This window comes from Thalassophryne amazonica, chromosome 18 (assembly GCF_902500255.1).
Source record: "Thalassophryne amazonica chromosome 18, fThaAma1.1, whole genome shotgun sequence".
Lineage (NCBI taxonomy): Eukaryota > Metazoa > Chordata > Actinopteri > Batrachoidiformes > Batrachoididae > Thalassophryne > Thalassophryne amazonica.
This window is the reverse complement of record NC_047120.1, coordinates 48,598,215-48,620,304: the sequence shown is the minus strand read 5'-3', so window position 1 is coordinate 48,620,304 and position 22,090 is coordinate 48,598,215. Positions and strand designations below refer to the sequence as shown.

General features: G+C 40.8%; 1 protein-coding gene across 1 annotated transcript in view; it reads right to left on the bottom strand.

Moving 5' to 3' along the window:
- Positions 1 to 22,090, bottom strand: part of nrg3b (neuregulin 3b) — a 613,393-nt gene that overhangs the window by 50,434 nt on the left and 540,869 nt on the right. The window contains 3 exon segments of the mRNA XM_034193122.1: positions 1,853 to 1,979; positions 9,169 to 9,271; positions 18,713 to 18,739. Of these exon segments, the coding sequence (XP_034049013.1) occupies positions 1,853 to 1,979; positions 9,169 to 9,271; positions 18,713 to 18,739 (257 nt within the window).

Below are 22,090 nucleotides of genomic sequence, written 5' to 3'. Positions count from 1 at the left end.
GCCAACTGTAAGAGGAGTAAATTTTATTTTTATTTTTTATAACTCATTAGTTTAAGACATTTGAAACCATAAAGCTATGCATAATTAGGGTGGTGGGCACTTTGGCTGACAGCTAGCTTGTGCCATTGAGCCATGTTCAGAGTTCTGCTACCAGAGCACTGTTAGCTGTGGGTGCTACCTGCAGTGGAGGACTGTGCCAAGCCTTTCTAACATTTTTTTTTCCAGAAACAAATATGTGTAATAATATGGCTTGTTGTCCAGTTAATTGTCCGAGCAAATCATCTAAGAAGTGTGTGCTCCAGTATTTCTGTCATGTGAAATTTTCATGCTATTTAATATTGTGTGTTAGCAATGTTAGCACATTTAGAAGCAATAAGATGGTTATAATTTTTAATACTTACACCCAAGCCACCCGTTATGAAAACCATAGCCCAGTTCACAAAATATGTTTTCAAACATCTGACCCAAGGTTAGCCTGTTAGCTGTTAGTTAGGTAACTCTGAGATGGGGGCATATCAGGGCTTCATTCTTCTCAGCCAGGACACACAGCGTACCAACCACGCTCCACCTCTTTACCCATTTATGGGTTGGCCATGACAAAGGCTGAGAAAGCACTACCAACATGGCAACATCCAGAGCAGGTGTTTTTGAGCTGCAAAGCATCTCTTCTGGGTCTCTTTACAGATCATATGGGTGATGTCACGGAATGTTTGTCCAGTATATATAAAGTCTATGGAGGAAACTTTGTTAATTCTTGTCCAACCACATTGTTGGTCAGTGGCCTTTTTTTTTTTAGCATCCGAATGTGGTTTCTTGAAGAACAGTATTTCTGCAAACACACAGTGCCGTGTGGGAGGCCACTCACAAATTTCTCTTTTAAAACGTGGGGAGGGGAAAGAGTTTCACAGGGTGGGACTCGTATGCATTAAACGTGTATGTGTTGCTGGTGCAGCAAATAAAACAAGGAATGGAAAACCTCAGAATAAAACACAGACAAATAGAGTACAGTGGTCCCTCGCTATAACGCAGTTGATCTTTCGCGGCCTCGCAGCATGCTTTTTTTTTTTTTTTTTTTTAACAGTGCATTGTGTTCTGCGTCCTCATCAAGCAGGCCGGTCGCGGCACCGCGAAGGCAGAGCACGCGCATTGTGTTTTGCGTGTCTGTTTATAAGAATCTTCTCATCCAGAAGAAAAAAGAGCGCCAACAACTACCCATAACAGTGTTCTTCACTGGGAAAAAGAAACCTGCACCGAGGTGTCACTCAGTGGAAAAAGACGCTAGCGGAGCAGCACTAGGACAAAGAGGCGCGATCAGAGGAACTGTGAAATACTGGTCAGTCACTATTAATAATTTCTTATGTGTCCAACCTCGTAGGTTGATCGTTAAAATTAAATTCGTTAGTTCTAAAAGCCATCATAATTATTTATAGGAAAGCGTTCTATTTTTATTTCTCAAACAAATGTTTGGGCCTGAAAACAGGTTGGTCTTATTTTTCTACTAAGGTTTGAACTTTGAGAGTGTTTACACACGAGAGAAAAGTGAGAAAATGTTAATGCCTGTTTGAGAAAAGTGTATAAAGTGTGTAGTGAGCAGTTTTACAGCCTTAAAACATCTATAATAATTGTAAAAAATAACGGTGACTACTTTGCGGATTTCGCTTATCGTGGGTTATTTTTAGAACGTAACTCCTGCGATAAACGAGGGACCACTGTATTCCTTCTCTCTCCATGCAGTATGCCATTTCTCCACTTCATCTTTAAAATACTTGTTGATACCTGAGTGACTAATATGCTATTTATAGCACCTTTAAAGATGATTAAGGTGTGAGCGGAAACAACAGTAAAGCATTACCTTTTGAAGCTGAACACTGTACTGAATCCTCGGAGCAGATTTGGACACGAGGGCTGAGGCGTTGGCGCTGCAGTCCCTCAGACTGCGGCTATCGGAAAAATGAGCATGAAGCTTTTCTCTGTGTCTCCTGGGGAACAACAGAGAGCAGTCGTTCAAAAAAATACAGCCTGTAATTAAAAACAATATTTCAATGAGGCAGCAACGGGTTGACAGCAGCCTGGTATATTTCACGGTGTTACAACTGTGACTGTAAAATGTCAATTCCTGCAGAAATATTTACCTTCACTCCAACAGTAATTTACAATGGTGGCAATGTTTTAAGACCAGTTATTAATATCTATAATTTACCTGTCCAGCTGTGTACAAACAGACACAACAAGGCAGGTAAGGTGTGACCCCTTAATGCCTGTGTAAAATCAAACGTATACTGAAGTGGTTTTTGGGAGAATCTGGATTTAAATATGTTACTTTTCTTGCCCATTTCTGCTGAATTTATCTGTCTGTCTGCATCACTACAGTATGAATAAAGTTTTAAGTTCAGATTAGATGTTTAAATTCCAACAATACTGACAGCTATGTGCAGCTGATCTACAATAAATACAAACAAAAAGTAATGGATTGTGGGAGTGCAGTACACCCCCCACAGATAAACACAACTTAATGCATACATACATAAATAAATAAAAATATTTTTACAGCCATCGTGCTTTATACAAGTTGGTATGTGACACAAGAACATTTTCTAATTAAACCAATAATTAAGAAATAAATTTGTGTTGACTATGAGTCATGATGAAAATATTTATTTTCACTTTGAGATTAAAGAAAATACTCGTATTTCTTACTTTCTTGCATAAAGAAGGCTGATTTTTTAAATTCAATTTGGCATAATAATAATAAAAAAAAATTGTACCAATTTGCCAAGAAGTTTGTTGCAATTTGCATCCATCCATACACCCTGGACAGGACTCCAATCCATTGCAGACCATTTGCATCAGAGTGCAAATTAACACTGACTCAGTGTTAAATTAACATTTCAAAAGTGGTATGTTTAACACTGAAAAAGACTGGGCACATATGGACATTTTCAAGTGTTAACACTGGTGATTTTTGTGGCACTGTTGCCTCACAGCAAGATGGTTTGATTCTCACATGGTCGTTTGTGTGTGGAGTTTGCATGTTGTCCCCGTGTTTGCGTGGGTTCCCTCTGGGTGTTCTGGCTTCCTTCCACGTCCAAAGACATGCAGATTGGGCAAACTGGTGACTCTAAATTGGCTGTAGATGTGATTGTGATTGAGAATGCGAATGTGTTTGTCTGTCTATATGTGGCCCTGTGACAGACTGGCGTCCTGTCCAGGGTGTACCCTGCCTCTCACCCAATGACTGCTGGGATAGGCTCAGCGCCCCTGTGACCCGTAACTGGTGTAAGCGGGTATAGAAAATGAATGAACTCCTTTGCTGTATACAATTAAAGGTCAACATACATAAATACTTTGAAAAAGCCTCCAAAGTGTTGTTACATCAACCAAGGATGTAATAAAATCATCGGCGTCTCTTTTTGTCTGTCTGATTTTGAAAAACATTTTCACCAGATAGATAACAGGCCATGGAAGACTCCATTAAAATTTGGAGGTGATCCGGATCCGGATTCTGGATCAGGATTTCAATCTCTTTGCTTCACTTTGTTGGATTTTGAGGATTACCTCAAAACCAGTGGTGGGTACAGCTAACCAAAAAAGTTAGCTTCGATAACCGCTAATCCGCTAACTGAAAAGCTAACATTTATAATACAAAACTGATAAACTGCAAAAAAAAAAAAAAAAAAAATTTGCGGACGTTACAGCTAACCGCTAACTTTTAATATTGACTCAGTACATTGTCGGCTACTGATAAGCCAGTTTCGAGTTTAAGCATCGCCAAGGCTTCTGAGTAAAATCAAAGGCGATCACAAACCCAAAACTAAGAACGAGTCATGGCTTCTGTCTTTATGCACCCTGCCCGCTGTTGGAAGGAAGTGTCATTTACCTTCCACATGCAACAACACAGACGTGTGGCAGGAGATATGAAAAGCAAGGCACTTTTCACTCATGGTTTCATTTATAAACAAAACTAATTCCAGACAGTTTATCGACATTAACAGCAACTCAGTCACATTTACAAAGTGAAAATATAGCACATATCTTTTAAAGTAATGTGCTAATTAATTCTGAAGGTTTGAGCGTTAACAGACACATGCACCAAAGAGCATTATGGGAAATGAGTCTCCTCTCAATCACTGGGTGGTTGGTTTATTTATTTGTTACAAAACAATACACAAGTTACTGTAATGTGTGTTTTTACAAATAAATGTGTATTTGTAAATATGTCTTTTTTATTTGTAAAAAAAAGGCATTTGTAAAACTGAAAATTCTGTTTGTGAACTCAGTGTGATGATCACACATTGGTCGCTATTCACACTCCCATCCAGTAGATGGCAGTGTTCTATACATTTTTTTTGGAGGTGGGGGGAGTGATTGAGAGGAGACTCATTTCCCATAATGCCTTTTGGCGTGTGTGTCTATTAACGTTCAAACTTTCAGAATTAGCGCATTACTTTAAAAGATATGTGCAATATTTTCACTTTGTTAAAATGACAAAGTTACTGTTAATGTCGATAAATTGTCCGGAATTAGTTTTGTTTCTAAATGAAACCATGAGTGAAAAGTGCTTTACTTTTCATGTCTCCTGCTACACGTCTGTGTCACTGCATGTGGAAAGTAAATGACATTTTTTTTTTTTTTTTTTTTTGCAGCAGCAGCAGCAGCGCCCCCCCTTCTGTTGGGGGAGGGCTGAGCTCACGATGGTCTGACTGTTGCAAAACACGCAACAGACAGGAGCTAACATGTATGATTTTAGGGTTTACACATTTTTTTTGACTGTTCATTTTTTCTCAGTATACCAGTAAAAAAATGTTAGCGGAACCAAATTTAGTGGAAGCTAATTGGTCCACTGATGATTTTCAAAGATAGCTGCAAAGCTAATCCACTAACAAAACGTTAGCGTTGCTAATTAGTGGTTAGCAGAACTATGCCCACCACTGATCAAAACTACTTAACAGATTTTCACCAAATTTTATCCACACATTGGTGTTAGGTCTTCGAAGACTCCACTATATTTTGGAGGTGATCTGCATCTGGATTCTGGATCAGGATTTCAATTTGTAGGCTTTTAAGGATTACGTCAAAACTACTTCATAGATACGACATCACGATGTAAAACCAAGATCTGGAAGACACTGTTTTGTTTCACCTTGATCAACATCTTGATCAGTCAGACCATGCTGGTTCAGTATGCAATTATTGCATTGTGTCATGGAATCTGGATCCAGGTAAAGTCTGGGTCACCATGTGAATCACATCTTTTATTTACAGTCCTCCTCAACCATTGGTGGATGTCATAAATCTCAGATTGCTGTCGTTTTTACTTCTTTTGAGGTAAGCTACACACTGTTTTTCAAATTGTAACAAAATAAATATACAAAGAATAAACAATGATCAGTTAAGGGCATGGATTTATACCAGTAATGCACCTAAAAGATCTCACATTTAAACAGTTTAAATGTTCGATATCCTCAAAAGGTCAATGTGATAAAAGCCATAGCAGCCAATGTTTCAATTTACATTTCTATTATTATTTTAACAACATAAGCGAAAGGATGACAGTGCTTGAGAGAGAGAGAGTACTCAAAATGGCTCTAAAAATAGCATTGGGAGGGATGATGTCTTTCACAAGTGAAAATTTAATCAAGGCAATGTACCATGAAACATCCATTACAACGCGTAACATTCTGGGGAGAAAATGTAGAAGTGGAAGATGGCCCTAAAATATCAGACATCAGAGTTTGAATTCTTACTTTACAGAAAGCAAATTAGAAAAGTTCTGTTCCACTAATGATGCAGAACCACAACCACAGTTAAGAAGACATGCATTAATTGAGCACATGGTTGATGACTGTAGGTGTAATCTAGACCAAATGTAGATTACGACTGTGAATTGAAACAGGTTTTTACAGGTGTTCTAAATCATGAAGAAGATGGACAACAATACTTGAAGTGAACTCAGCATCTTCGATTCTGAGCGTTGAGCAGTTTACATTTTCATCCATACAATATAATTACATCTAATCTCTCCCTTGATGTTTCTGTGTAGGCTCTCAGTTGAACACACACTCCCTCTCCCTTGAACACACACAAATACCCACACAATCAAAATGTGGGGAACAAAAGCAAAATGTCATCTTTTAGCTCAGATAAACACAAAAACATGAAAGCGTTTTGTGATTTTTAGATGAAAGTTTTACTGGATTAAACATTAATTGATGCTTATGATTTTTGGATGAAATGTTTATTTAGTGTTAAATATTGATTGGTACATACTGGGACACCAAACCCTCATTGCAGCCAAGGCCTGTGAAGTAAAAAAGGCATCCGAAATGACGCAAAAAATAAAGTGACTCTTTTGAACAGCTTGAGTTGGTACATAGTTTGAAAATAAGATTAACCAATTTACTAACCAAATAAAATGTGTCTGTCTGTTCACATACAGCCACCGCCCAACAATTCAACATGCTGACAATACTGTGTGATATACGTCAATAGGTTTTATGTAATAGTGTATTTCATAGGTCACATAGGTCACATAGGTAATAGGGTCACCATAGGTTTCTAATATAATTGAGTGATGGTGTTCTTATTTGCAAATCTTGCTTTATTACAAAATTTTATGACTAGATATTATCTGAATTCCATTCCATTAGCTTTTTAAAGTTTGCATAAGTGGCTCTCTCACTCCCCCGTGTAATCTACAGTACATCAATAAAGCCTTGGTGTCAGTTTTGATGCTCAGGACTGTGCCTTACATGCCTCATATTTATTGTATAAAAACATTTCTTTATTTATTTCTTCAAGAGTTTGTCATTTGAAATATCAAGACGTCAACCTTTTTATTTTAAAGAATTGCTATAGAGAATTTTATCTGTAGTGCTTTAGTAAAGAAAGTTGTAAATTAAATAAAGTAGTGGACCTTTTCCTACGAATCAAAACCTGACTTTTTGCAGGTTTAAGGATTTCACCTTTTTCTGTTTGTTTTGTGAGTCTTAGGCTGGGTGTGGCTAACCTGCTTGCCTCTACCACCTGCAATTCATCCTCTACTCCAGTGCAGTTTAAAAGATCGGCTCTTTCTTATACTCCTCACCAGTTCATTGACTCACCCCCTGTGCTGGCCATGGCCAGCCTCACCAAACGTTTTGACCACCCTGGACGTTTTGGTAAAATACATTAAGTAAAGATCAGCGTCTTTGTCTGCATTTTGTGTCCAATTTATACAGCAGGCTTATAGCCCCAATGCATGTGTCCTACAGTGGATAATAACAGTCAGTGAATAATATATTGATCCACCTGATGTTCTGGAAAAACTAAAATAATTCAGAATTCAATTTTAATTGTAGGGTCACCAAGATAAGGAACTGCAATCATAATCCTTGTATATTACAACTGAAACATATAGTTATGAACCAAGAATCTGGTCATGCTGACCTAGAAATGATAGACAACAGAGTGCCCAGTTGTAGAAACACCTCTCTCCCTCAAGCACACAGCTTTAAAATTATTATAATGAAGAGAATAATGACAACCACAGATTAGCAAAAGCAAACCCTACAAGCCACCATGACATTTGATCAAAATCATTTTATTCTATGCACATGCCTTAATTAAAAAAAATGCTAAAAATAAATGAATAAATTAACACAACTGAAAGCCTTCAATAATTCAGCTCAGATGATTGGTCAGGTGATTAAAATTCAGTAAATATTCAACTGAATTCCAACCAAGAAGACAAAGAGAGCAGAAAAAGAATGGGTATATATATATATATATATATATATATATATATATATATATATATATACACACACACGAGGTCTGTTAGAAAAGTATCGGTCCTTTTTATTTTTTTTCAAAAACCTGATGGATTTGAATCACGTGTGCTTGCATGAGCCAACCTTGAACCTCCAGTCGTTCCGTCTTTATCCTTGAAATGAAAATCCACCGAGTGCATTGCACATGTCCTCACACAAAGGCTGCTTACCAGAAAATGATGCAATTGACAGGCGTGAAAAAGTTCACGCATGCGCACGAAGGTTCAAGGTTTGCTCATGCAAGCACACGTGATTCAAATCTATTAGGTTTTTGCAAAAAATAAAAAGGTCCGATACTTTTCTAACAGACCTCGTATATATATATGTATATATATATATACATATATATATATATATATATATATATATATATATATATATATATATATATATATATATATATATATATACACACACACACACACACATATGGAGAGAGAGAGAGAGAGAGAGAGAGAGAGAGAGAGAGAGAGAGAGAGAGAGAGAGAGAGAGAGAGGCAAACAGAAAAATTGATGTATTTATAGTATTTTGCACAGCATGTGGAGTCTATTTCCCCCAAACACACATCTCTTGGGCATTTGGAGAAATATTGGACATATAGGTTCCATCTTTTTCAATGCTTCTGAAATAAAGTTTCAAACAAATTCAACTTATGTTTTCTAATTTAATTTATGATTTCGTCTTTTTCAGTTTTTGCCAAATAAAATACAGATTGTACTTGTGTCTTTTTCTTTTTTTTATGATTTATTCGATCTGTCTTACATTGCACATAATACATCTTTGAGTTCTCTCTACTTCTAGTCATAATTCTGCCATTTCCATAGTGGTGCAGGACTTGCAGGTGCAGTGAAATATGAGCCCACAGTGAGCAAAAATGTGACAGTAGTTTTAAAAAAATAAATTGCTTGGGGTTTAGAGGGTTAAAGACCCCTGTTCCCAGCTATTACTTTTTTTGTGCTCTAAATTAATTTTTCTTCCATTTCCCTTCAGTGAGTAATTGACTTTGGCAAATTCCTTTCATGTTCCCATGTACCTTCTTATCCAGTCTCACGCGTGTTCATGCAAGCTTAACTGCCAACTTATTTCCACTTGCTTCAGCTCTTGCTGCATTTCTGTGTTGTGCTCTGTGGGTCACATACTGTGACATACCTGCACGCAAAAATCACTTTGCATATAAATCTTACATGAACATCTGCCTCACATGCAGCCAATACAATTTAGATCCGGTATCCAGCTAAAGCACCCTGCAGCTGACTCCCACTTAGAATTGCGCTGGTCTGTGTGGCACCGTAGTAAAACCTTCTTTCTGCACAGCCAGCGGCGTACTTCACTAATGTGGCGATGGCTGGCATCACTCACTTGTTGCGGCGGTAAAGAGCCATGCACGCCACTCCGAGAAGACAGATCCCTGAGGCGATGCTGAAGATGGACAGCACCTGCCTCTGGTAGGTGTCACCGTTCTCTGCAGAGAAGAGAATACAGGTCAGGTCACGGAGCTGAAAGAGCCATTTAATGAGCACAAAACAAATGTGGATGCGCGCACTATGCATTAGCATAAAACGACCAATGCGGCTGTCAGTAAATGTCAGCGTTTGAGCAGGGGATAAGGATATGGCAGACACAGGCATGGCTCAGTGACATGTGCTAACTGAAGTGTGATAATCATTTCGTTCAGACAAAGCCAACAGGCAGCGGCGATGGGCCGCGTGCGCAACAGGGGCCACATCGCGGACGCACTCGTGCATGTAGCGTATGTGCATTCCAAGACCGCTGGCGACGGAGAATTAACAGCAAATGAATGCTCCCAGGGCTCCTTGTCAGACCCCTGCAAATCAGCAGCAGAGGCTCAGGGTAACAAGCAGCTGGGACAAGTAGCAGTTGATCCCAGCAGATATGTGTCTGGCTGAGCAGCTGGACTGTGGCGCTTCTTACCATGGCTCGGCGGGAGCTAGCGTACTAAGCTCAACAAAACAATCCACTTCAAAACACTAACCCCACCTGACCTTAATGAGACTGTTGGAGGTACTTTAGTGTTTTTTTCGCGATTGTCTTGTTGGCCCAGAATGCCCCTCTACAACAATAACAACAAAGTCTTAAAAGCTATTTAGTCCAAGTAAAACATATTTGATTGTCTTTTATGTGTGGTGTGATACTGAATCCTAAACTGCCAGATGTGTAGCATATTAATATCGAAAGTAGGAATACTTGTGCTGACAGAAAAACTAACACCAGCTAACATTAATATATGCACACTGCAAAAACTGATATCTAAGTAAAAAAAAAAAAAGACTTGTGTGATAGATTAACTTTATTAAGAAACTGATAATTGATATTGATAATTTCATGAGGCAGCAAAACAGTCATTAAAAGCAGTTTTAAAATACATAATTAAAATCAGTCAGTTAAAACAGTAAAATTGGGACTTAATTTATAAACAAATGCCTGAAATGTAAAACTCTTTCACAATTAATGATTTTGAAATTCATTTTGAATTACATTAAAATTGTGAGAGCTGGTAAAATGTTAAGTGCTATGGAAGAGCTAAAAATGGGCTAAAACAAGGTTAAACGGCCATAAATGTACCGGTCAGGTTATTTTTTTCTGGGATCCACCTGTTGAGCCTTCAGAGAGATTGATGATTGATTAGTTACGCCTGCAGAGACCAGGAGGGGGAGCTCGTGGTCACGATGCTTCATTCTCAATGAAGGTGCCAGAGAGGAAATATCGTGTCTGAGCGTCTTTATTGATATTTCCCTTTCAGGGTGTAACAATTTGACATAATTTGACTCTAAATACAAAAATAATCTTGTCAAGCATTTTTTACATAAGAAAAAATGTCTTGTTTTGGGAAAATGTATCTCACTTTTTCTTAATACGTTTTCCCTGCTAACATCTAGCTGTATTTAGCCAGTAACAAGGAAAGGCAATGGATTTCTAATCATCCAAGCAAAGGAACAAGATTGTTTTCCTTATTTTAAGACAGAGGCTAATCTTAAAATAAGAATTCTGTCTAGTTTTAAGGCACATTTTGATGATTCAGTGCCCAGACATTTTGCAGGTTTTGAGGATTCTAACCAAGTCCATTTTTTCTTACCCCACTGGCAGATTTTTTTTTTTTTTTTTTTGCTTAATGGAAAACAATTTGGCTATATTTCAGATTATTTGACTTATTTTGAGAGGGACGGTTTTTGCAGTGCAGCCGTGTGTTGGGGGCAGTGGTGGACACAGCTAACCTAAAAGTTAGCTTTGTTAACAGTTAATCTGCTATCTGAAACATTCACTCTGATAATGCTAACCTGATAAACCGCTATCACAGCTATTTGGAGCTTTATGTTGACTGCTAACATTTAGAAGAAACAGGCGTAAACTGCTGAAATTGTAATATGTTGTAATGTACTGCTGCGTTTACACATAACGACGACAAGTCACGAATGCCACAAAGTACACATTCTGGGCCACTGATCACGAATGTGGTGATTCGGGGCAGAGGCGTCAGGTGTCCTCAGGAACTGCTGCAACCTGTTACCACACGTTACGATTAATGACACGTTTTGCTGGCGAATTATCCGGAACCATTACGCACGGTCAAGAATAGTGTTCCGCATTGTTGCGCGCTATTGCGTGTAACAGCGCATCGTTAAGTTCTGTCACGTTGTGAACGAGGTGAATTGTCTCCACACACACACCCATATTCATCCAGCCGAATTCAGATCACTCCAGTTTTTCAGAAGAACTTTGTGACTGCATGCGTAGTTGGTTTCTGTGCCATGGAGTGGCGCAGAGAGGAGGAGGGGGAGACGGACAGAGCCAGATGTGTGGCTTCATGCCTCTCTCACGCATTTTCCCAAACATCAGGCACATGCAGCAGGTGGAACACCTGCAGGAGCGCGCTGAAGAGCACTGAAATTAGACTTTTAACTTGGTGTCAGCAATCAAATTGAATGCGGTGCAGGAGGGTTTAACTGTGCGCACGCTTCTTCCTTCGCTGGAATGGAGAAGGTGCAGAGATGTCTGGCTACACGCGAGTCTCCTCTGGTTCCTTTGGCTCAGACTCGTTATCCCGCTCATCGGTTACAACAGCAGGTGGAACACCTGCATGAGCATCCTGAGGAGCTTCAGCAGGAACTGTGGAACGACATTTGGAGCCAAGTTTAATTGTGCGCACATGACAGAAAACTGATTCGCCGTGGCGTGCAGTGAAATGTGACGCCACGTTACAAGTCGTGTCAAAACTTGACAGTTTCCGTGTCACTTCGTAATAACGCGTTACAGTTTGGGCTCCAAGAACCATCACAGGAACCACTACGAACGTTGTCACGTTCTATGAAGGATCACTACTCATCAAGATGGATCGATACGCTCAGTTGCGACCTCCACGACGTGAGACGAAATGAGGGTGGTGTGTGACATTCGTGGAAGATTTTTTGACAGGCAGAAACATGCTTCACGAACATCAAGGATATCACGCACCAACACGCACTATTAAGAAACATATTCAGATGCGTTAAGTCACATTAAGAATGTCAGGAATGTGTCACGAATGACAGAAAATTGACATTCGTAACGCGTCTTGGTTATGTGTAAACGCACCTTAAACATGAAGGTTCCCAAAATGTTTATCTTGCCAAAATCAAATGATCATGATGTACATAAATAACTGAATGAACAAATGAAATTCACCAGTAGTTTCCATTCAACATACAGATTATTAACAGTACAGAATGCATTAAACAAATAAGGAATATTAAGTAATAATAATACACATGGAAAAACATGTTAATAATCTAATGCATGTAATCTGGCCGATTTTGTTTTGTAGATTACTGTATCTGTTCCAACAAGAACAAACAGGTATATTTCAGGGTTTAAAAATGTATTGACCGTTTATTAAAAACAAATCAAAAAAGTTAGTGGACTTAAAGTGGAACTATGCAACATTTTTACCTTAATTTTACAGTTTCAGAATAATTCTAATTCCTAATTGTTTTGGCAAGAATGGGGAAAACCAGCCTTGCAACTTCAGGGAAACAGACCCAGTGTCCTCTGAATGAGAGTCTTGGGTTAGGGTTAGCAAAAAGCAAATAAAACCGCTGTTGTAAGAAGCCAGGAAGAGAAGACGAGTGTGTGACTGAGTGAGGGGTCATGCATAACCTTGGTTGGACTTTGTTGGAATAAGAACAACAACAACAACAAAAAAAAAACACACACAAAAAAACAAACAAAAAAAATAAAAACTGACCAGACTTGCATACTGCATCTTCAAAGTTAGCAGAACTAAATTTATTGGATGCCAATTCATCTGACAACAGTTGTCAAAGTTAGCTGACAAGCTAATCAGCTACTGAAAAAAATTGCGTTGCTAATTAGCTGTTAGCTGAACTGTGCCTACCAGTTGTTAGGTGTTAGCAGTTAGCACACCTTCTTTGTGGTGTGACTGGTCTCGCCTTGTCACTTGGTGCCGCGGAGTGGCAGCACTTAGGCCACGTGTCGTCTCGCTGAGCATGCCCTTGCCATAGCTCTTGGGCCTCACCTATAGTTTGGTGATACTGATGCAACACTTGATTCATGTAACTCAGATTTACGCAATATCTCTTTTTACTCGCAGCAAACTGCACTTACGTCTATGACCACTGTTATCATCATGATTGCAAATGCTACTGAGCACTTTTTTAAAAACATTTTTGGTGATGTTGTGATCTCTGTTGTAGTTTTGCTATCATCACCTTTTGTCTTTTGCTTTCTGTATTACCACGTTAAAAAATGAGAAAAAAAAACAACAATATTCTGTTGAAATATCCACAACTGTCAAAGCGCTGGCTCCAATCTGGTGGTGAAAGCAAAGAATAACTATGTGCTGAAACCTCAGGGACAGTAACACCAAGTCCTAACTAGCAAACCTGCTATCGCCAATATATACGTGAATGGTAATTATTAGCATCAACCAGCAGACCTTCACAATTACGTAAGTGCCTGTCAGTCCTTGTTCTTTGGAATATGCTACATTTATACATGACTTCCCTGACCAAACGACCAAGTTGATGATGTGCAAGTCTGTCTTAATTTAAAATGTCCGCTAGCTTAGCCCCGTTAGCCTGCTAAATTTAGTGCTCCATTGACCATGCTGCCCTTTCACAATAAAGCTCTATATTTCACTGTGCACTTACTCTACAGCTGCCACCGCCTCAACGCTAAAATGCTTTTATCGTGAGATACAGGTGACACCCAGCACAACAATTCTGTGACTGGAGCCATCAGTTCACCCAAAAGCATCCGCCGTGTCAGATCTCACCCGCGCTGACAGGAAGAGTGCAGTAAACATCACCATTACCCATTCGTGACCTTTTGAAGCCTCCTCTATGGTTTTTGATATCATCAAGAGAGAGCTGTTGTGGGAAGACTTTCTCATCCGTAGCTGTCTGCCTAAGTTTATCTACTTCTCCAAACTTTAGTATTGAGAGTACAGAGACTGCTGAGAACAGGAGGAACGTGAGCTCCAGAACGCAGTGTCTGCACAGATGTGCACCGTTTGTGTTTCATTTCCTTCCACTACATTACATCAGCGCTGCATCTACAGATTTAAGGGATACAACAGAGAGTTTGCACTGGAAGTGAAACCAAGGCAAGTTTTTTTTTTTTTTTTTTTAAATATTAGAATGCTTCTGGCAAAGATAGCATCTGAACACATCCCAGCGATACACTGCTTGGATACATGCATCAGGAGTCAAAACTGGCCACTCAGTTTTTGTGCGAAGGAGGCAGCTGCGACCAGCTTGCAACCGCTGCTGTACATGTAACAAAAGCCGTGACAAGTAATTCCAAAAATTAGATGCAAGACCATGTAACGAAGACTAAAAAAATAAATAAGTAAATAAAAAAAATAAAAAGCTCTGCTAAGCCATGTCATACTGAAATAAGGACAAGACAATCCCATACGGCCGCCTGTGCCATAGCAACCGCTCTGCATATGAGTGGAAAAAAGCTCTAATTGAAGACCATGTAAAAGTAGCCATGACAAAATGAGCTATTCGGCCTGAAATACATCAGAGGAAACGACTGATATACAAGTGAGCTTCAATGCAGAAATATAAAAAAGACAAGACCATATTTAGAGCGCACAATCCCATATCCAAGAGCTTTGGTGCATTCACAGGCAGCCACACACTGGACTTATATAACAGCTATGAAAAGATTCATTGCTAAGCAGAAGAGAGAGGCTTAATGAAGCACGATGGAATACTATAAACAGGCCAGCACGCAGTTTTTACCTCCGTGCCAAAAAAAAAAAAAAAAAAAAAAGCCCTCTCTCTCTGTCATCTGTCCGCCTATCAATCGATCAATTCTGCACTTATTTCCTCTGATGCGCCCGCCCACCTTGCAGCAACATTCTCAACTAATTTAGTCCCCAGATTAAAACCGCTGAAGTGAGGAATGTCGCACGCGGGTTCTGCACTCTCTGCCAGATTGTCTCATCCTTCCTCCAATTTCCTAAAGAAAATATGTGACAGAGCGACTAAGCCATCACGGCATGCGACGGCGGCACGCCTGCATACACAAAAGAAGTTGGAGAGGGAAAAAAAAAAGCAGGGACACACGAGGGTAAGACTGAATTCGGGGGGGACAAGATGCATTCAAAAAAACTGATGCATTGGATGAACTCAATTCAATTATGTGCAGGATTTCCATCTAATAAATATATGTAACCCCAACTCAAATAAAGAACAACCATGCAAGATAATTTAATTTAATTTAGTTGGGACTACAAATGTTTATTAGATGGAAATCCTGCTCATAAACTGATTTGAGTTCATCCAATGAGTCATTTGTTTCAGTGATAAAACCTGACTCATTGGATTGGATTCCACCTAATAAATATATGTAGTCCCAACTAAATTAAATTACATTATCTTGCATGGATGTGTTTTATTTGAGTTGGGGCGACATATATTTAATAGATGGAAATTCTGCACATAACTGAATTGAGTTCATCCAAAGAGCCATTTTGAGTGTAGAGGTGGAGATCTGTTAACTACCTGGGACGTCAGTGTAATAAAAAAGGCGTTAAAAATTGAATTTTCCTTTTTCAGTGCTGCACTCTTGTGGTTGGCACCCCCCCACCCCCACCCCCACGTGTTGCATTCACGGTATAATAATTCCACTTTGAAGGCCATAAACTGGAGAATCCAGAGAAAAAATAACGAGCCACACAAATTGCCGAAGGTCTTGCCAAAAATGTCAGTTGCCAAGAATCCATCCATCCATCCATCCATTTTCGTCCGATTTCTTCCAGAGTCGGGTCGCGGGGGCAGCAGCTCAAGCAAAGCCGCCCAGACCTCCCGATCCACACACACCTCCCACAGTTCCTCCGGGGGAACCCCAAGGCGTTCCCAAGCCAGCCGAGAGATGTAGTCCCTCCAGCGTGTCCTGGGTCTTCCCCGGGGCCTCCTCCCAATGGGACGTGCCCGGAACACCTCTCAAGCGAGGCGTCCAGGGGGCATCCGGAAAAGATGCCCGAGCCACCTCAACTGACTCCTTTCGACAGGAAGGAGCAGCGGCAGACTCTGAGCTCCTCCCGAGTGACCAACTCCTCACCCTATCTCTAAGGGAGTGCCCAGCCACCCTGCGGAGGAAACTCATCTCGGCCGCTTGTACTCGCGATCTCGTTCTTTCGGGCCAAATCTCATGACCATAGGTGAGGATCAGAACATAGATCGATCAGTAAATCGAGAGCTTTGCCCCCCTACTCAGCTCTCTCTTCACCATGACGGTCCGATACAGCGACCGTATCACTGCAGATGCTGCACCGATCCGTCTATCGATCTCACGCTCCATCTGTCCCTCACTCTTGAACAAGACCCCGAGATACTTAAACTCCTCCACTTGAGGCAAGGACACTCCACCGACCTGAAGAGGGCAAAGCACCTTTTTCCGGTCGAGAACCATGGCCTCGGATTTGGAGGTGCTGATTTTCATCGCGGACGCTTCACACTCGGCTGCAAACTGCCCCAGTGCACGCTGAAGGTCCTGATTTGACGAAGCCAACAGAACCACATCATCCGCAAACAGCAGAGACGAGATTCTGTGGTTCCCAAACCAGACCCCTCTACACCCTGGCTGCGCCTAGAAATTCTGTCCATAAAAATAATGAACAGAACCGGCGACAAAGGGCAGCCCTGGCGGAGGCCAACGTGCACTGGAAACAGGTTTGACTTACTACCGGCAATGTGAACCAAGCTCCTGCTGCGGTCGTACAGGGACCAGATGGCCTTTAGCAAAGGACCCAGAACCCCGTACTCCCGGAGCACTCCCCATAGGTTGCCCTGAGGGACACAGTTGAACGCCTTCTCCAGATCCACAAAACACGTGGACTGGTTGGGCGAACTCCCATGAACCCTTGAGCACCCGATGGAGCATGTAGAGCTGGTCCAGTGTGCCGCGACCAGGACGAAAACCACACTGCTCCTCCTGATTCCGAGGTTCGACCATCGGTCGAATTCTCCTCTCCAGTACTCTGGAATAGACTTTACCGGGGAGGCTGATGAGTGTTATCCCCCTATAGTTGGAACACACCCTCCAGTCCCCCTTCTTAAACAGAGGGACCACCACCCCAGTCTGCCAATCCAGAGGCACTGTCCCCGATCACCATGCGATGTTGCAGAGGCGTGTCAGCCAAGACAGTCCCACAACATCCATTTCATCCCACATCAGGAGCCTTGCCACCGAGGCGCTTTCTAACCACCTCAGTGACTTCGGCCTGGGTAATGGATGAGTCCGCCTCTGAGTACCCAGTCTCTGCTTCCTCTTCAGAAGACGTGACAATGGGATTGAGGAGATCCTCGAAGTACTCCTTCCACCGCCCGACAACATCCCCAGTCAGGGTCAACAGCTCCCCACCCGCACCGCAAACAGTGCTGGTGGAGAGATGCTTCCGCCTCCTGAGGCCTAAGGCCCGACCACCAGGCGCTCGCGCACGAGCCCCAACCCCAGGCCTGGCTCCAGGGTGGGGCCCCAGCTCCGCCATACCGGGCGACGTCTCGGTCCTTGATTTTTTACTGGTCATTATGATTTTTTACTTCTTCATGAATATGCAAATACATTCACGAAAATGTTAAAATTTAATCAGCTCTTCCTATAAGCTTATCTGCTGTGTGTTGTCATTTTCACAAGGAAAATCACTTCATCCTCTCTCTAGGGTGCTATATATGGTATAAATATCAAGTGTGCGCCATTTATTGTGAATTATTTACTGCAGTCACAATAAAAGTGATTTTATATTCATAAACATGCAAATACATGCACCAAACAACCTTAAAGTGCAATTAGCTCATCTATTTATCAGATGATACGTATGGTGCAAGTGTCAAAAGGCCATTATGTTTTGAAAACAAATAATCATATAAATATTTTTTTCCTCATTAATATGCAGATAAACGTCCTTAAGATGTAACCTGCTCAACTATGAGCCTTGGTATACCTCCTGTGTAAGTATTAAGTTGTCTTTGAGTTATTGTGTTCACAAGAATTGTGTTGATGTGCACACATGGATGCACGAATCAGAAAGAAAAAAAAAACTCACAAAATATTCCACTGTGCTTTAACACTGCTGCCAAAATGACCACATGTGCGTACGCACATACAGCAGGTTAGCCGCGCGTGTGAAGTGGAGCAATATTTACCTCGCTGTTCTCATTGCATTCTTCTCACTTCTCATCAAACGGCGCTGTCCAGCAGAATGAATACACCTAATTCGCAACCGCCGTGGCTGTTTCCATGGCGACTGGGCTGCATTAATTTTTTTCCAAGGTGAATGCCCTCGTTGCGCCGACTTGTGTGTTTTGTTTGCACGACATGAGACACGTGAAACACAGAAACAAATCAAATAGTGAACGGAAAACTTCTTCCTTACCCATGAACTCGATCCCAAGTTCATCTGCTGTTCCGTTGGAATCCGGATAGCGGGAGAAAGATGTGAAATGAAGATGTGAGGCGGGGGGGTGGACACAGAGAGAGAGAGACAGAGAGACAAAATTATAAAACAGTTACAACATGATGTGTTTTACAACACGCGCTGCAGCTCGCGACCTTCAACAACAAACCAGACAACCATCCCTGGATGCTAATATACACACACACACACACACACACACACACACACACACACACACACACACACATATAGATATACGTATATATATATATATATATATATATATATATATATATATATATATATATATATATATATATATATATATATATATACACACACACACACACACACACTGTGAATCCACATATCATCCAGTGGCTTTTGCAAGCAGGAGTCGAACACAACAAAGCCAGGGGTGCTGAGAGGATCAGAGGAAAGAACACAAGAGTAAAAGTTGAAAATGACACATCATATATCTCTTTATTTGGCTTACGCTCATGTGCACGAGCCTTTCCTATTGATTTGTGCCTGAGGCTCTGCAGTAATTGTTCCCCTCTGTCTCCGAGCACAGCTTTTCAATATTCACAAGCCGGCCACTCAAAGATGCAGCGCGCCAGCGTGTGCACGCAGCACACTGGGCTTTCAGTGTCTGTCGTACGCACACGCACTGCGCCTTTCTTCACTCGGTTAAGTCTTTCCTCCCAATCCCAGTGCTGGGGAAACAGATAAAAAGGAGCACTCGTGTTCTTTCCATCCTGACAGTGCCCCCTTTTCTTGTCACTGTAATGTAATCTCATTTAAATTAAAATGAAACCCTCACTGGTAATTGCTTTTCTGACAGAGGCGGTCCGAGTTTTAAATAAAAGGCAGCTCGCCAAGGCCCCGAACAAAACAAAACAAAACAAAAGCAGTAGCGTGGAGAAAATAACACCTATGTATGTACGCCCAGACGCACTATGATGGAACTATAGGAAAACCAAAACTGTGACCTTAGAAAAAGAAACAAAAAACAGCCCAAAGGTGAGACGTTAGAGCCAGAAAGACAAAAACAAAATAAGTAAACAAGAGCAATCTGAGATTTCTGACGTCTGCAAATCCAGATCTGGATCACCTCCAAAATTCAGTGGAGTCTTCCATGGCCTAATATATATTTGTGGTGAATATTTAGTAAGAATCCGTGAATAATTTTGACATAATCCTTCAAAGCCTATACAAAGTGAAATCTTAAGCCAGCATCTAGATCCGGATCTGGATCACCTTCCAAATTCAGTGGAGTCTTCCATGGCCTAATCTCTATCTGTGCTCAAAATCTGGTGAGAATCTGTTAAGTAGTTCTGACGTAATCTTTCAAAGCCTACATAAAGTGAAATCTTGATCCAGAATTGGGATCTGGATCACCTCCAAAATTTAATGGAGTATTCCATGCCCGAATATCCAGTGGTGGGCACAGTTCTGCTAATCCGCTAATTAGCCAAGATAACTTTTTTGTTAGCAGATTAGCTTTTCAGCTATCTTCAAAAACCATTGGCGGAACAATTAGCTTCCACTAAATTTAGTTCTGCTACTTAGTCCGCTAATGTTTTTTTTTTTTTTACTGGCATAGTTAGGAACAGTCAAAATCATTTGTAAACCCTAAAATCATACATGTCGGTTCCTGCCTGCTACATATTTTACAGCAGTCAGGCAGCTGTGAGGAGCTGAGCTCAACTCTACCCCAGCAGAAGGGGCCTGGCTGGTACAAAAAACAAAACAAAAACAAAAATCATTTACATTCACAGCATACAGAGCCCCTGATGTGTGGCAAAAGGCATCCACAGTAAAACAGGTTTGAGTTATGGTTTGATTTAAAAACCAAACTAATTCTGGACGGTTTATTGATATTAACGTTAACTCCTGTCATTTTTACAAAGTGAAAATGTAACACGTCTTTTAATTTTAAAATAACGCACTAATTCTGAACGTTTGAACATTAACACAGACAGATGCAAAAAGGCATTATGGGAAAATCAGCCTCTGTTCATCACTGATTGGTTGATTTATTATATGTAAAATATGTCATTTTTTCATTTGTAAAAAAAGGCATTTGCAAAACTGAAAATTCTGTAGTGTGATTCATTCAGCTCAACGGCTGTGTGATATTTGGGTGGGCGCTATTCACACTGCAGTCCAGTAGATGGCAGTGTTCTATGCATTTTGACGCATTTTGAAGGAAGCCCAACCTATCTTGAACTTACTAAGCTAGCTAAGGCTAAAAGTGTAGGACACCTGAATCCAGGTGTTTGATTAACACATATTTTTTCCATACTGGACAGTCATTTTCATAACAGGTGCTTCACGAACAATGACCACCATAAATCTCAATAACTTAGCGCCATCAGTAGGTAGGTTTTCAATTCCATCAGTCCATTTTCTATACCCTCTAACTCCAATTAAGGATCACGGTGGGATGGCTGGAGTTTATCCCAGCAGTCATAGGGTGTAACAGCCTGGACAGGACGCCACTCTATTGACATATAGACAAACACATTCACACCTGCACGCACACCTATGGTTAAGTAAAAGATAAAACTCGCACCATGCACCTTTTTTCCCCCAATCACAGCCACAGAAGTCTATAACACCTATAACAAGTTATCACCATGCATATGCATAAAAACAACATAACAGCGCAGCAGATTACATGTTATATGCCTTATAATAATGTTGGATGTCAATATTTACTCTATCCTGAAGAGAGAAAAAAGAAGTGAAAGTAAAGCAGGCTTAAAATCTCCAAATTAAGCAATTAACTAATTCAATTATGCTTGTATGCAGATAGGAAACAGGTGTCTTGATGTTTTAATTGAGAACTATCTGAGTTTATCACGTCTAAAATGATCTCTTTCAGCCTCAAGAAGATTTTGATTCATCGTCTGTCTCATGAAACTCACAAAGTTGTGACTAAGAGCCAATCAATTCTGCCCGTCAGACATTATTTTATTTATTTTCCTGCCTCTTGAGAAGGATCTCAGTGGGTGAGAGAGAGTATTGTAAAAAGCACTTTCTGTCACCATGGCATCACGAAGGCCAAAGGAATGAATGAAGCGTCTTCCTGATCTGTGTTGTTCATTGACGCCTTTGATTGCTCCATGGCAACAGGCAACACTTTTCCCCACTCCAAATCACCCCGAGTGTTGCGTCCAGTGCAGGTGATGTCATCACGACGCCGATACACACCCTTTCCCTCCAACACCATCGTTTCAGGAGAAGTCCACTGGTCATAATACAAGCAGACTTCCACTCTTTCACGCTGACATCTCAAAGTGCCCTGGAGAATCATTTGCGATGTCTTCTGTGAGCCTCCAGATAGTTTGG